Source organism: Felis catus, chromosome B2 (genome assembly GCF_018350175.1).
Source record: "Felis catus isolate Fca126 chromosome B2, F.catus_Fca126_mat1.0, whole genome shotgun sequence".
Lineage (NCBI taxonomy): Eukaryota > Metazoa > Chordata > Mammalia > Carnivora > Felidae > Felis > Felis catus.
The window spans coordinates 2,342,573-2,358,075 of NC_058372.1; the positions used below are offsets into that span (position 1 = coordinate 2,342,573).

The window sequence follows — 15,503 nt, forward strand, 5'->3', positions numbered from 1 at the left end:
TCAAAATCCTCGAGGAGAAAGCAGGCAAAAACCTCTTGGATCTTGGCCACAGCAAATTCTTACTCAACATGTCTCCGGAGGCAAGGGAAACAAAAGCAAAAATGAACTATTGGGACCTCATCAAAATAAAAAGCTTCTGCACAGCAAAGGAAACAATCAGCAAAACTAAAAGGCAACCGACAGAATGGGAGAAGATATTTGGAAATGACATACCAGATAAAGAGTTAGTATACAAAATCTATAAAGAACTCATCAAACTCAACACCCAAAGAACAAATAATCCAGTGAAGAAAAGGGCAAAAGACATGAATAGCCGCTTTTCCAAAGAAGACATCCAGATGGCCAACCGACACATGAAAAAATGCTCAACATCACTCATCCTCAGGGAAATACAAATCAAAACCACAATGAGATACCACCTTACACCTGTCAGAACGGCTAACATTAACAAATCAGGCAACAACAGATGTTGGCGAGGATGTGGAGAAAGAATATCTTTTGCACTGTTGATCAGATTGCAAACTGGTGCAGCCACTCTGGAAAACAGTATAGAGGTTACTCAAAATATTTAAAATAGAACTACCCTAAGACCCAGCAATTGCACTACTAGGTATTCATCCAAGGGATACAGGTGTGCTGTTTCAAAGGAACACATGCATTCCAATGTTTACAGCAGCACTATCAACAATAACAATAGCCAAAGTATGGAAAGTGCCCAAATGTCCTTCGATGGATGAATGGATAAAGAAAATGTGGTATGTATATACAGTGGAGTATTACTTGGCAATCAAAAAGAATGAAATCTTGCCATTTGCGACTACGTGGATGGAACTGGAGGGTATTATGCTAAGTGAAATTAGTCAGTCAGAGAAAGACAAAAATCATATGACTTTACTCATATGAGGACTTTAAGAGACAAATCAGATGAACATAAGGGAAGGGAAATAAAAGTAATATAAAAACAGGGAGGGGGACAAAACAAAAGAGACTCATAAATATGGAGAATATGGGTTGTGGGAGGGGGGATGGGCTAAATGGGTAAGGGGCATTAAGGAACCTACTGAAATCATTGCTTCACTATATACTAACTAATTTGGATGTAAATTTTAAAAAAATAAAAAATGAAGTTAAATTAAAAAAAACAAAACAAAAAGAAAACCCAAAAACCTGGGAGTCTGTCGATCCTGAAGCTCCGCTCTGTGGGTCATTTGAGACGCCCCAGGTAAATAGTCACCAACACAGAGAAGGGTCTTGTAACAGACCTAGACTCTCGCACCGTCCTGACCCAGGGAAGGCATGCTCCCATAACTGCCCTGCCTGTGTCTCCTACAGACGTGCCTCGAGCAGCATCCCAATGACCACACTCCTCCAGGGTGGGAGATGTGGCCACTTCCTCAGTGGTTGACAGTTTCTGGAAAACAGTGAGACTGTCCCACTCAAGGCGGATTCTCTGTGAAAGTAACCCCATTTTAGGACCCAGAGTGAAGGGCAAACCTAACCCTAGGCAGAGGCACTGGCCAAATGTGCCCAAATGGGTCAGCTAAGGAGACTCTGGGAGCAGGGTGGGAAGGAGCCAAGGTCTAACAGTAGATGTGAGATCTCTCACTGGCCCCCTGCTGAGGAGGGTGACAGCCGTCATGGGGGTCAGGGCATCCACGTATGAAGGGCAAAAACCCAGAGATGAGGTGGAGCAGAGAAGCAAGCTGCCCAGAGTGATAGGAGCCTTTTCCCGGGCCTCCTTTTAGGACCAGGGCCTGCGATCATTACTCACCAGACCACCCTGCCACACGGGTGACAAAACAAAAATCTCATGTCACTGGTTATATGTGGTTATCGTAAAGTTTTGGGGCACTTTAAAACCTTATGTTACATCTACCTTAGATACATCTGTGTGCAGAATTCAAAGGAAAATTACACAAAGTACACATTTATGCAAGAACATGGTCTTTTAAAGCCATAAGCAAATATAAAATGTACTCTAGATGAGATCCAAAACATCACTGCACATATAATAGAACTAAAATTCATATCAGCATGAGAAGAAAACTTATGGATTATTATTAAAAAGCATAGCATAGGTGGGGCACCTGAGTGGCTCAGTCGGTTAAGCATCTAATTTCAGCTCAGGTCATGATCTCACAGTTCATGAGTTTGAGTCCTGCATCGGGCTCTGTGCTGACAGCTCAGAGCCTGGAACCTGCTTTGGATTCTGTGTCTCCCTCTCTCTCTGCCCCACCCCTGCTTACGTGCTCTTTCTGTCTCTCAAAAATGAATAAACGCCAAAACAAAACAAGAAGGAAAAGAAAAAGCATAGTACAGAAACATAATTTCTAACCCACTAAAAAAGGTTGGGGAAAATGGTGTGCTTTTTAGTCAGGACAACACAGCGACTTCACACTTCAGCTTCACATACATGGAGTGATAAAAATAAAAATTACTCTAAAACAAGTCTGTGCTAAAAAGACAAGACAAACATCTCCGTGGACCAGAAAGGGAACAAACCCACAGAATGGTAGCTACAGTTGAAGCCACGGGCCAGGTTCTAGCTCACAGCTCATGCCAGAGTCTGGGTGGGACACAGACACACACACAAGCACGTGGACAGCACGGCGGCCAACAACCCTGTGGGGACACCTGTGATGACACTGATGGTCTGTGTTTCCCCGCATGACACTGGAGCCCCGGTTCTGGGGTGGGAGTGGGGCACAGGTAATGAGAGAATTGCTAAGGAAGGGGAGAGCGTGAAGCAGATCGGAAGGAACTCAAAATGGACCCAGACATGAACATTTCAAAACGTGAATGGAATGCTAGGAAAGATGATTAACAAAGTCACCACTTGGAACATGAATTCAACCCAGATGAAATTATTCTCATCAAAAATCCTGAAAAGATTAAAGATCCCTAAAACAGATAACTGATGTCATAGTATCCACATCACATAAACACAGAGTTAGGAAATAAAATCAGCAAAAATGGGACAAGAGTAGATAGTATAAAAACTGGATAGAGATTTTAAAAGTGGATAAACCAGAGTCCGAGAGAATAAACTGGAACATAACAGGACTCCCCTGGGATGTACCACAGAGACAAAGACATAATATATGTGAAACAGCAGTTAAGCAAAATGAACATGGTAAATAGGTCCTAACCAGTGTGTTCTGGGAGTTCCAGAAGAAAATACGTAAGGAATAAAACAAAACCAAAAACCCACATTATTTAAAGAACTGATAGCGGAGAATTTTCTAGAACTGAAGAAAAACAAGGGTCCGTAGAGCAACAGGGCATTTATGGGCAAAGGAAGATGAGTAAAAATAAAACCCTAACAGGACACACTTTTTAGTGACACTTCATCTTACACAGGTTAAGAGTAAATGTAAACACTACTAATAAGAAAAGACGGAATTCCTAAAAATGTTACAAAAACATTGAGACTGACAGGAGCCTTTCACTAGCAAATTACAGCAGTTAGAAGAGTAGCTGCTAGAAGCGGCAGGACCAGCAGTACCTTCAAAACCTGAGGAAAAAACCTGTCATTCCGAATTTTACTCTAGCTAAACTGGGATTAGAAAGGGAGGGCAAAATTAGGGTGTTTTCAGATAAGCAAAGACTAAGTCTACACACAAAGCGCCTGAAGTAGTTATTAAAGAACGAACTTCAGGAAGACCGAACCCACAGGAAAGGTATACGAGAGAATGTTGCCTCGATAACTGATATGTCAGGAAATCTCATAAACTTCCTATGAAAAAAACTGATTTCGCATTTTATTTTTAAAGTTGACTTTTGTTTATTTTGGAGATAGAGGGTGAGTGGCGGGAGGGGCAGAGAGAGAGGGAGGCAGACTCCCAAGCAGGCTTGATGTGGGGCTGGAACTCAGGAGCCGTGAGATGATGACCCGAGTCCAAATCAAGATTTGGCCGTTTAACCGACTGAGCCACCCAGGTGCCCCTGATTTCACATTTCAAAACGACACTGGTTTTGGGGTGCCTGGGTGGCTCAGTCGGTTAAATGTCCGACTTCATTTCGGCTCAGGTCATGATCTCACGGTTCATGAGTTCAAGCCCTGTGTCAGGGTCGGCACTGACAGTGTGGAGCCTGCTGGAGATTCTCTCAGTCTCTGCCCCTCCCCCACGCTCTCTCTTTCTCTCAAAATCAATAAGCAAACACTAAAAACAAGCCACGTGCTCTCAATGTATAATTAATCCCATGGGAGGTTTTCCAAAGTGGTCTAAGGGATGTACACCGATACTTTGTTGCTATCAGACTTCTTTACAGAGACTTAAAGACATGGTTTATTCAAGAAACTGTGCTCCTTAGCAGAACTTAGAATTCAGGTGACTACAGCCATTTACTTTCCAGGAGCTGTGTGATCAGACGGCCCACACTATCCCAACATCTACAGTGGCTGTACTGAAGTGTGCAGTTTTGTATTGTTTTAAAAATTATTGTGACTTCACATGCCATTTGTAGATTGTACGTACCACACTTAGAGTTTAAATTACCAAATTTTGAAACTGCCCAAGGACTTAAAAGTTCTGAATATCGAACTTTAATTTCCCCACAGAATAAAACCTAAACTCATCTGTTGAGTGTATAAGCCCTTCGTGATCCACTGGGTTCTTGACTTTAGCTGGCTACACATGCAAATCACCTGGAGGGTTGGAAAAAAAAAAAAAAGTCCATGCTCGGGCCTCACCGCAGTCCAACTGAAAGCCAATTTCTGAGGGTGGGGCCCAGGCACTTATATATTTTTAAAGTCATCCAGATGCACAGTGAAGGTTAAAAATGTCTCTGCCTACCTTTTCAGTTTCATTTCCTATAACTTTCCATCTTCCTCATTTTTATACCCCAACAGTACTCAGGAATTAAGAACACGGGTCCTGGAGAGAGACTATATTTAAATCACACATCTGCCATTTACTGGCATGATAGTCTGGTGTCATTTTAGGATACAAGCTGCTGGCCCTTCCTACCCAAAAGTCTCCAAGAGAAGCAGTGATCTGCAGGCCTGAATCATTAATCGTAATGATCAGCTTATATCTTCAAGAAAAGGACAGGCTCTGTTCAGTTTACAAGAATTTGTTACACATATGGGTAAGATGCTCATTAATTGGCTAATACAATAAAGTTTTGACCTTCACACAGCAAGCTTCAGTTCTTTAGGAAAACCCTATGTCAAACACCTTAATTTGGAAAACATGAATTTCATACACTCCTACCTATATGTAAGAAGTACCCTGCATCCTTTAAAAGTCTTCCCTCAGCATAACAAAGAAGACAACAACAGAGAAAGCGTAACTCATGTTGTGTAGACACTCTTTCTAACAATGACACTCCATTTTCCCTTGGGAAGAGCGGGCGTCACTTCCACCCATCAGATGTACGAATGCTCCAACTCTGAACCCTGGATTCCTTGTTCCAGCCAGGAGAGGAGTGAGAGCAACTCTACTGTCTTTCCAGCACCTCCCAGGGCTTTAGGACAAGTGACCTCTCTTCATCCCTCCCTTCCTTCCATCACCATTGAAAACTGCCCTACTTTTGGCCCTCACAATGTTGACTCAAGCTACAGCAAGTCTTCAAAGTGGTCTTTCTTCTCCTTCTCCAATCTGGCTAATGTCCAGCTTACGCAGCACCTGTTAGTTCCTAATCAAAAACCAAAAAAGAGAGCAAGCGGGCGAGGAATATACAATTTCTCAGGCTCTCACTTTGTTCTGACCACCTTGTTGGCACTGCTCCTCTCAGCCAAGGAGCGGATCTCTGATCCTGTGTTATCCCTCTGCTTGGACTTCATCGCTCACCTTTACTGAGCATTTCCTAGGGCTGGGATTCTTGCAGGACCCAGAGGTGGGTCTTACACACAGTAAAGTTAAAGATGTATGGACTCCTTACCTGGTCCCACACAGCCCTGTGTTCTGGCCCCTGACGGCCTTCTCTCTGCTCTTCTGTCTCTTCATGTTCCAGTCACTCTGGCCTTCTTTCAAACCCATTTCTTTCCCACTTGGTTTTGCACATGCTGTTAGGCCTGCCTTGCTTTTCCGTCTATGGCTAGTTTCTACTTTTAGGATTTAGCTCCCATATTACTTCCTCAAAAAGGCTTTCTCTACCTTCTTCCCCCATATGCAGTCTGTTATGGTACATTCATTTGTGTGTTTATTTAATGCCTCTGTCACCAGACTATTGTAAGATCCGTGAAAGCCAGAATCACGTCTGCTTTGTTCACTATACCTACCGCCTTGCATGGTGCCCAGCACGTAATAAGTATTCGACATGTATTTATTGAATGATGAATGATTCTAAGGTCTCCGGGGGAGCCATATGCCCCAAGTGTCAACACTAACCACAGTCCTGTTGGTGTTGAGGGTCCTGAGATTCACCCTTAAGCTGGATCTCCATGGGTTGAGGCTGGAGATATGTTGCTTCCTTAGCTGGATCCAGAGGCACCGATGTCTCAGAAAGCACTTCCTGTGCACAGGTCTGGGTTGAAACCTGAGAACAAGCAGGCTCGTCTGGGCATCTGAAGGGCCCACAGTGTACATGATCCCAAGAGCCCACAAAGGATCAGCCTGATGCCCGCGCCCAACCATCCCCGCACTGAGCACAGGCCCTTTTTCTACCTGCTGGCCTGGTTCATCCAGTTCCTTCTCCAGATCCTCCAGCACAGCCACGGCCTGCTCCCCGCTCTCCGGGTGATGCTCCTGCACCCAGGCCTGGAGCTCCTCGGGCAGGATGGTCAGGAACTGCTCCAGCACCACCAAGTCCAACATCTGCTCCTTGGTGCGTATCTCAGGCCTTAACCACTCACAGCAGAACACCCAGAGCTGGCTCAAGGCCTCACGGGGCCCAGGGGTCTCCTTGTAGCAGAACTGTCGGAAGCGCTGGCGGAACACCTCCTGGTGGTTTGGGCTGCTCCACTGTGGGCCAGTCGCCTGAACCTTGGCAGGCCATTTTTTGTTGTTTACTCCGAAGAGTCCCTCTGACTCTTCAGGAGGCCGTGGAAGGAGTACTCCAGCCATTCTAGCTCCAATGGTCGGGGGCGGGCAACAAGTGTGTTACCTTTCAGGACACACTCCTGAGGTTACAAAAACCACTGTTAAGAAGATAGACACACATAGACACACATGCACACACACACACACACGCTCATTGATTAAACACATGACTCACTAAGTCTAAAGTTTCTGTTCAGAAGAGAAAGAAGGCTCCACCCAAAATTAAAGAGAATTGAAAAAATATGTTTAAAATAATTCAAACCTTTTTCCAAACATAAGGAATGTTTGTCAAACAGTATTTTTGATAATACTGAGAATATTGTTGGATCTCTGCTTTCCAAAAATAACGCCAAAATAATTGATAATACCAAATTGAATTTATTGCTATGAGTGCTAGCACTACCTTGGCAGAGTCTTAGTAAATCTCCCAGGGAGGAAGGCAAAGTCAGGATTTTTATGAGGTTTTGGGAGTGTAAGGCACATCTCTTGAGGCAGGATAAAGATTGGTCAAGGATCATGACACGACAGTTTAGAGGTGGATACAACAAGGTGAAAGTTTTGAGTTGAGGGTTTCAAAAAGTCTGGATCTTTTCCATTGAAAGCTGAGAGTCTGATACTCATTTAAGTGGATTTTTTGAGGGGTCATTTCTTGAAGTAAATACTATTACTTGCGACTTTATCTTATAGGGCAAGAATTTCCTGGAATAGTAATGTCATGTTGATAAAGACAGTGGAATGAAAAGTGTCACATCTAGTGAAGACAAATGAATAGTAAAATCACCTTAATGCAGGCAGTAGGCTGTGTGGGTGCAGATGGTTTGTTTTCCACGTGGTGGCAGGGCCTGTGCGTTTAAGCGAACGTGGACTAATTCACGGGCACGGTGGGCAGTGGTGAAGGACCTGGGCTTGAATCCTGTCGTGTTCTCTTATGCGTATGGCTTAATCTCTCTAAACCTGTATTTCGCCCTCTGTAAACATATCTTACCTTTTTTTTTTAACGTATTATTTTGGAATACCTTTAAAGAAAATTTCCCAAAATGGAACAGAAAAGTCCCTGCACCTTCACCCAGCTTCCCCTAGTTAACATCTTACACAACCACGGCCCGGTAACAACAGGACAACGTGGGTAGGGGGGTTTGGAGCGCGTACGGCCGGCAGTAACTCGGAGCCTGGCCCCCGGTGAGTCCTCGGTGAGGGCCGCAGTCCGGGCGGAGAGCGGGTCCTCTCTCGGGAGCCCCGCCCCGCGCAGCCCCGCCCCGCTCTCTGGGCACAGGGCTCAGGCCCACAAGGAGGCCGTCTGTCGCCTGCCGAACACCTGCCCCACTGGGCATCCTTTACACCCTTCCCACCTCCCCCGCCCTAACGATGGATTTTGGGGGGTTCTCCGTTGTAGGGATCAGTCAGAATAAAGGACACAGGGACTTCTAGGAGTTGACACCTTCCGAAGAGGAAGATCCCGCGGGGAGCTGAGCAGCCGGACCGCAAACACCTTTCCCGTCACCCGGCCGCCCGGCCCCGCCGGCCCCGCGTCCACGAGCAACCGCAGCGGTCCCCTCAGGCCAGGGTGGTCCTCACAGACCCTGCCGGGCAGGGGGACTCTTCCCTACCCACCCTTGCCGACCTGGGAGTCCCCGGTCGCGGTACGGCGCTCTCCGGACGCGAGTCTTAACCGGGCCGGGGGAAGGCGGCCGTGCCGCCGGCAGATGTGCGCCCGCGAATCCCACCCGGCCGGCGTCGCTTCCGGCGGCCCCCGACCGTCAGCGCACGCCTGCGGCGGCGGCGACCACTCCCGACGCTGAGGCGGGGAGCAGGCGAGCCGGGAGGTTGCGGGGCCGGGACGTGAGGGGGCGGGGCTTCAGGGCATGAGGGGCGGGGCGCCGGGACGTGAGGGGCGCGAGGGGGCGGGACGTGAGGTGCCGGTGCGTGAAGGGGCGGGGCGCCGGGAGGTGATGGAGTGGATCCTGGAGGCAGGGCGCGGCCCTCAGGCACTTGCAGGGGCGGGGAGCCGGCAGCCCGCCCGGGAGGTTGGGGCCTGTGGGAATTTGCTTCGTGACCCTCCCGGTGTTAAGGGGATCGAGCGCCGCCGCCTCGCCCTCCCAGGAGCCTGCCTCCCCGGCCGCGTCCTCTGCTCTCCGAGCCGAGTGCTGTGAACGTTGCCACACCTCCCAGGCAGACACTTGGCTCAGCAGCAGGACGGCCGTCGGAGGGGAAGCTGAGGGGCTTCCTCAGCGTGCGGAGCGCTGTCGTGCGTCTTGCTCGCGGCGTGGGGAGACCTGCTCGAGCCGCCCGGTGTGGCCTGCACGCGAGGGACTCCGCTCCGCGCTGGGTTCCCTACCGTGTGGCCGCGCTCGGTGCCGCACAGCCGGAGACCCCTGTGCTCGCGTTAAAGAGACGTGATTTCTGGACTTACTGTACGTACTGACATTTCAAGATAAAACCGCTACAGGGCCCTTTGAAGTGTGTTGGGTAGAACTGAATGCCCAGACGGTGTAGTGTTGCCGCGAGCTGCTCAGTACCAGTTACGTGCCAGGAAAACAGGGTTACACGAGGGCTCTCGGCCTAAGCTTGGTCGGCCCAGTGCTCAACAGCTTCTGGTAGGGGGTCGGAATCTTGAGTTCTCCGACTGTTAGTTAAACTAAACTCACTGCCTCTACAAACTGGAGGTGATAGTACCTCATACCGCATTGCTATTACAACTCGTAGTAACTTGACGTTTTTATACGGACTGCAGTAAAAATCGCTTAGGAACTGAATTTCTTACCTCTAGGTAAGAATCCTTACTGCCCTGTTCTAGGCAGTGAGCTCCTTGAGGCTATGCTCATTTTTGTGTTACTGAGCTTCTGCAGAAGGGGAGTTCATTTGTTCCAGGGGTTTTAACCCCTGGGTGACTGGTACAGAGCATGAATGACACAGACACTACAAAAGGGTTAAGAAAATCGGAATCCCAGGCAGAAAACAGGGTGCTGGAAAAATTTAACAGATGTTGGGCTGCAGCTAATACAAAAAGCTTCCACTTTGGAGGTTAAGTTGGTGGGTGGAGTGGGAGGCAGAGAAGCACCTAGGTGCTTTTGCTAAAGGACTAGCAGAGAACCTGCCTAAAAGGCAACAAATGAATAGGACTTCAGTGTTGAGCAGGCAAACATAGATGATCTGTGACAAAGCAGTCGCCCTTGTAAGAACTGAGATATATTGAAAACATGGTTGTGACTGAACTGAAGACTGATGGCATTAACAGGGGGGCTGGTGTTGAGGGTATTCCAGAGCTTGAGATGTGTGAGAATGAGCACCTGCCCTGGTGGGGAAAGAGGTTAGAGAAGGAAAGCACATCTCCTCTGGCTTTCTTTCTCAGCAATTCTAAATCCTAAATCCTGAGCCAGTTGCTGCAAGACAGAGAACCGTTAGCTGGGATTCGATTGCTTTTCTTTGATTTTGCTTTCTTCCTTTTAAATTCTGTTCTCTTTCTTACCCGGTACCCAGTCTGTTCTCACCGAAGACTTTCTCTTCCTGGGGCAGAAGTATTATTTCTGGAAGATTATCAGCATCTAGATGACAGGGATATATCTTAATCTTCCTTTTTATTATCTGCTGAGTTTGTATGCAAATGCTTAACAAATAGGTTTTTAGTTGGTTGGTTGATAATTAAAGCCTGAAAAATTTGAGGACATTGTGGAGGGAAAAGGTAGGAAAAGCTATCTGTATAGCTTTACAAAAGCATTACCTAAGCCTCAGAACAAGATTTTATTTTGTGGTGTTGTAATGAAGTCTTATACAAAACTAGGGTATGTGACAATTGTATCTGGGAAATGTTGAGTTTTCTCTCCATTAGGAATTCTCCCAAAAGATTCAGAAGAATATTTCCGAACCACAGATCCATTCAAGATCATGATGGCTAAGGAGTTAAAGGGGTTAGTAACCTTGACCCCTAAGATACAGTCTCCAAAAGCCAACTAACCCCTATTAATAAAAGAAGGGGGCCAGACTAGGGTGCAAGAATCCTGGCAACAATGGAGAACAATGGAGTAAGTCTATTGACCAGAACTTTTGCCAGTGCGCTAGGTAGTAATGTTAGTGGGAAATGAATGCCTGGGCCCCTGAGTCAACTCCAGGAACTTTGCTGTTAGTGGCTGTGGTTCAAGATACACATTAAGGAGCAGATTCTAAAGGTGCTGCTGCTTAAGTAGTTCTTGACCATCCTGTCCAAAGAGCTCCAAGCCTGTGTGCACAAGAAGCATCCACAATGTGGAGGAAATGGGTGTACTAGGAAGTTTTAGGGAAGGAGTTTGACGTTCTAGTCACTGGATAAGAAAAGAGCTATAATCTGGGTAGGACAGTTGAAGATGGTGGTGAGGGAACAAGGGTGCAAAACTGGAATGAGTAGATCATTACTGAGCTAAAACCTCTGTGGTTCCAAGTCTGTCTCTTACTCTTTGCTATCTGCTTTCCTGTACTTGGGCTTCAGGTTCCTGGGTCTGCTGTTCTGTGTCCCTTGGTTACACTACTTGTGATGTATTTTCTGAAGTTCTATTTCCAATTCCCAGTGTGGTTCCCTCACAAGCTCAACTGGATCCAGTTTTCTCCAGGTCCTACCTTATTGCCTTAGACATGAAATGTCTTTTAAAGAGAATAGTGGGCCACAAGTCTTAGAGTTTCCAACTCTGGCTTATGGAAAGCCAACTATGCACGAATCTCAGAGATTCAGTGCGCTACCCGAAAGGGATAAGAGCAGAATTCACCTTTGGCCAGAGCATCTCTCCAGAGTACTTCTGACACCCATTTTTTATTTGTCAAAGGTGTAGTCAGGAAGTAAAACAATGGATACTTTTATTCTGGCCTGGGATGGTCAGTGAAGGTTTCATGGGAGTCATTGAACTTTAAATGGACAGTGAGTGGGCCTTAGAACAGGGAAGGAGAATCATCTAGGGAGCAAGAACTTAGAAAATTGAGTGATCCGTGTATATCCTCCATAAAACTTACTAAAATGTAACTGAAACACTTCAGTAAACTCCTCAGCCTTAATGAGACTTATTGAATCAGCAGAGAATAGTAATAGCTTATTGAGATGTGGAAACTGGACTCTCTCACTGGCTTAATAACTTCTCACACTCCAGTGTTAAGGTATTTGTGACTCTGTTAAATGAGAAATGGAGACATGGATGCTTGAAGTCCCTTGTGCTGACTTGAAATGTTGAGGATCTCCTGTATTTAGTACATTCCCAAATCACTGTAGATCTGGTTCTATCCCCCTTAGGAACAACTCTGACCATGGCTTATTTCGGCACCATCTTCAGTACTGAATGAAACTTTCCCCTGGTTTTTATTTAACTGTTCATTCTTCTTTTCTCAGATTTCTATTGGAGCGTATTATTATTTTAAAAATTTATTTATTGATTTTTTAAAATTTAAATTCAAGTTAGTTAACATACAGTGTAGTCTTGCCTTCAGGAATAGAAGTCAGTGATTCATCTCTTACATATGACACCCAATGCTCACCCCAAAAATGCCCTCCTTAATGCCCATCACCCATTTAACCCATCCCCCAACCCTCTTCCTCCAGCAATCCTGTTTGTTCTCTGTATTTAAGAGTCTCTTATGGTTTGCCTCCTTCTGTTTTTATCTTATTTTTCCTTCCCTTCTCCTATGTTCATCTGTTGTGTTTCTCAGATTCCATGAGTGAAATCATGATGTTTGTCTTTCTCTTATTTCGCGTAGAATACCCTCTAGCTCCATCCACGTTGTTGCAAATGCAAGACTTCATTCTTTTTCATCGCCTGGTAGTATTCCATTGTGTATATATATATACACCACATTTTCTTTATCCATTCATCAGTTGATGGGCATTTGGGCTCTTTCCATAATTTGGCTATTGTTGATAATGCTGCTATAAACATTGGGGTGCATGTTTCCCTCTGAACCAGCACTCCTGTATCCTTTGGATAAATAACTATAGTACAACTGCTGGGTCGTAGGGTAGTTCTAGTTTTAATCTTTTGAGGAACCTCCATTCGTTTTCCAGGGTGGCTGCACCAGTTTGCATTCCCACCAATAGTGCAAAAGGGTTCCCCTTACTCCATATCCTCACCAACACCTATTGTTTCCTGAGTTGTTAATTTTAGCCATTCTGATGGGTGTGAGGTGATATCTCATTTTGGTTTTGATTTGTATTTCCCTGATGATGGGTGATGTTGAGCATTTTTTCATGTGTCAGTTGGCCATCTGGATGTCTTCTTTGGGAAATTGTCTATTCATGTCTTCTGCCCATTTCCTCACTGGACTAGGTTTTTTGGGTGTTGAGTTTGGTAAGTTCTTTAAAGTTTATTTATTTTGAGAGAGAGAGAGAGAGAGAGCGAGCACATGTGTGCGCTAGCATGAGTAAGGGAGGGACAGAGAGGGAGACAGAATCCCTAGCAGGCTCTACACTGTCAGTGTGGAGCCCAATGTGGCTTTTGAACTCATGAACCTTGAGATCACGACCTGGGCCGAAACCAAGAGCCAGATGCTTAACCAACCGAGCCACCTAGGTGACCCTATTGGAGCATGTTATTATCAATGGCTGTTGTCCCCACTTTTTCCAGTTCATGGTCTCTCCCTCCTCAGTCCCTCTAATAATGTTTCACTGATTCTTGGTGATGGATTTACTCTAACACTTCATAGCTCTCGTTAATTCTCTCCTATTTGTGTTCATTCAACTTCCAGTTCCACATTTTCCTTTGATTCTCTTCTCATTCTTTTCTCATCCTTATAATGGGTAGAATAATCTAGTAAAGAAATAGGATTTGGGGTCAGAATATCTGGTACTGGGGTCTGTGACTTAGCAGACATTTTAGGGACAATGCACCAGCAGACAATGCTCTTTATTCTTTCTGTAAAGATTCCTAGTGTGGTCATTTCCTCTCCACGTTTATTGCTATGTAACAAATTACCCCAAAATGTACCATCTTAACACAAACCCCTGATTTCTGTGGGTCAGGAATTTGAAGGGGCTTAGCAGAATGTTCTGGTTCAGGGTGTTCTCAAGAGGTGAGGATTCTCAAAGGGTATTCTCAAAAGGTGCCTAGATGGCTCAGTTGGTTGAGCGTCTGACTTTGGCTCAGGTCGTGATCTCATGGTTCGTGAGTCTAAGCCCTGCATGGGGCTCACTGCTGTCAGCATGGAGCCCGCTTTGGATCCTGGGATCCTCTGTCTCCCTCTCTCTTACCCACTCACCTTTTCTCTCAAAAATAAATAAACATTAAAAAAAAAAAAAAAAGAGGTAGCAGTCAAGATGTTGGCTGGGCTGCAGTTATCTGAAGAAATCTAAGGATTTGCTTTAAAGCTGCTTCCCTCACATGACTATTGGCAGGATGTCTCAGTTCTTTAACATGTGGACCTCTCCATGGGGTTGCCCGAGTGTCCTCACAGTATGGCAGCTAGTTTCTCCCAAAATGAGTGATCTAAGAGAAAGACCAAGGAGGCTGCCGTGCCTCCTATGATCTAGTTTCATACCGCCACTTCCACCATATTCTGATTTTTTGGACGTATGTCACTAGATTCAGTCAAGACTCAAGGGGAGAGAAATCAGGCTCCATCTTTTAGATGGAGTTGTGCCAAAGAATTTGTGGTTATATTCTAAATCACTGCAGGTGAGTCTCTTAACCTCTATGAACTTCTGTTTCTTCACCTCTAAATGAGGGACGGAAATAAGATCTACCTTAGAGGAATGAATTATGAGGTGAAATGAAGATATCTTTCAAAAGTGCTTTATATATGGTAAAACTCTTTAATGCTCTCATAATTTTACTGTCATTACTGCCAAAAATCTGTTGTTCTCATCTGTGTCCTGGATCTCTGCTGTGTGTTATCTCCCATAAACTGACCCGGTTACCTGTGCTTGATTTAGGTTAACCCATGGTACCCAGTCTGAGACATGATTAAATCATCCTTTGCTCTTCCCCTTAGGTGTCTCTCTCAGATAATAAGTTCTATCTGTGCAATCTTTTTACTTTAGGTGACAGAAATAGTACCAATAAGAAGTTTGCTCTAAAGAAGCAAATATTTAGAGAAATACATCCACATAGGCAGTACCAGCTAAATAATCTGCAGGGCTAGTGCAAAATTAAAATGTGAGGCCCCTTGTTCAAAAAGCAGGAAAAACATATTGTTAAAGATATTAAAAATAAAACCTTTTTGTCTTTCACCATCTGCTGTCTTGTAACTCACCAGTTGTGTTTTTTTAAATTTAATGTTATTTTAAGTAAATAAAAATTAAAATTTTGAGTTTTGCTGTTCACCTTAATATTGTACAATGTCAGTTTTATTTAGTTTTTAAATTTTCATTTCATTTCATCTCATTTCATTTTGGCTCCATGGCCAACATGGGGCTTAAACTCAATGACCCCAAGATTAAGAGAAGTGGGGCACCTAGCTGGTTCAGTCAGTAGAGCATGTGACTCTTGATCTCAGGGTCGTGGGTTCGAGCCCCACATTGGGGGTAGAGATTACTTAAAAAAAAGTCCCGTGCTCTACCAACAGAGCCAGCCA

The 15,503-nt window shown here is 45.2% G+C and overlaps 1 protein-coding gene across 1 annotated transcript in view; it reads right to left on the reverse strand.

The window, feature by feature from the left end:
• The window catches only part of ZSCAN16 (zinc finger and SCAN domain containing 16), a 41,912-nt gene that overhangs the window by 21,524 nt on the left and 4,885 nt on the right, over positions 1 to 15,503 (reverse strand). Inside the window, exons 3-4 of the mRNA XM_006931350.5 lie at positions 6,612 to 7,066; positions 6,336 to 6,483 (exon numbers count right to left, since the gene is read on the reverse strand). Coding sequence (XP_006931412.2) covers positions 6,336 to 6,483; positions 6,612 to 7,010 — 547 coding nt within the window. The 5' untranslated portion in view covers positions 7,011 to 7,066. The remainder of the gene's footprint in view (positions 1 to 6,335; positions 6,484 to 6,611; positions 7,067 to 15,503) is intronic.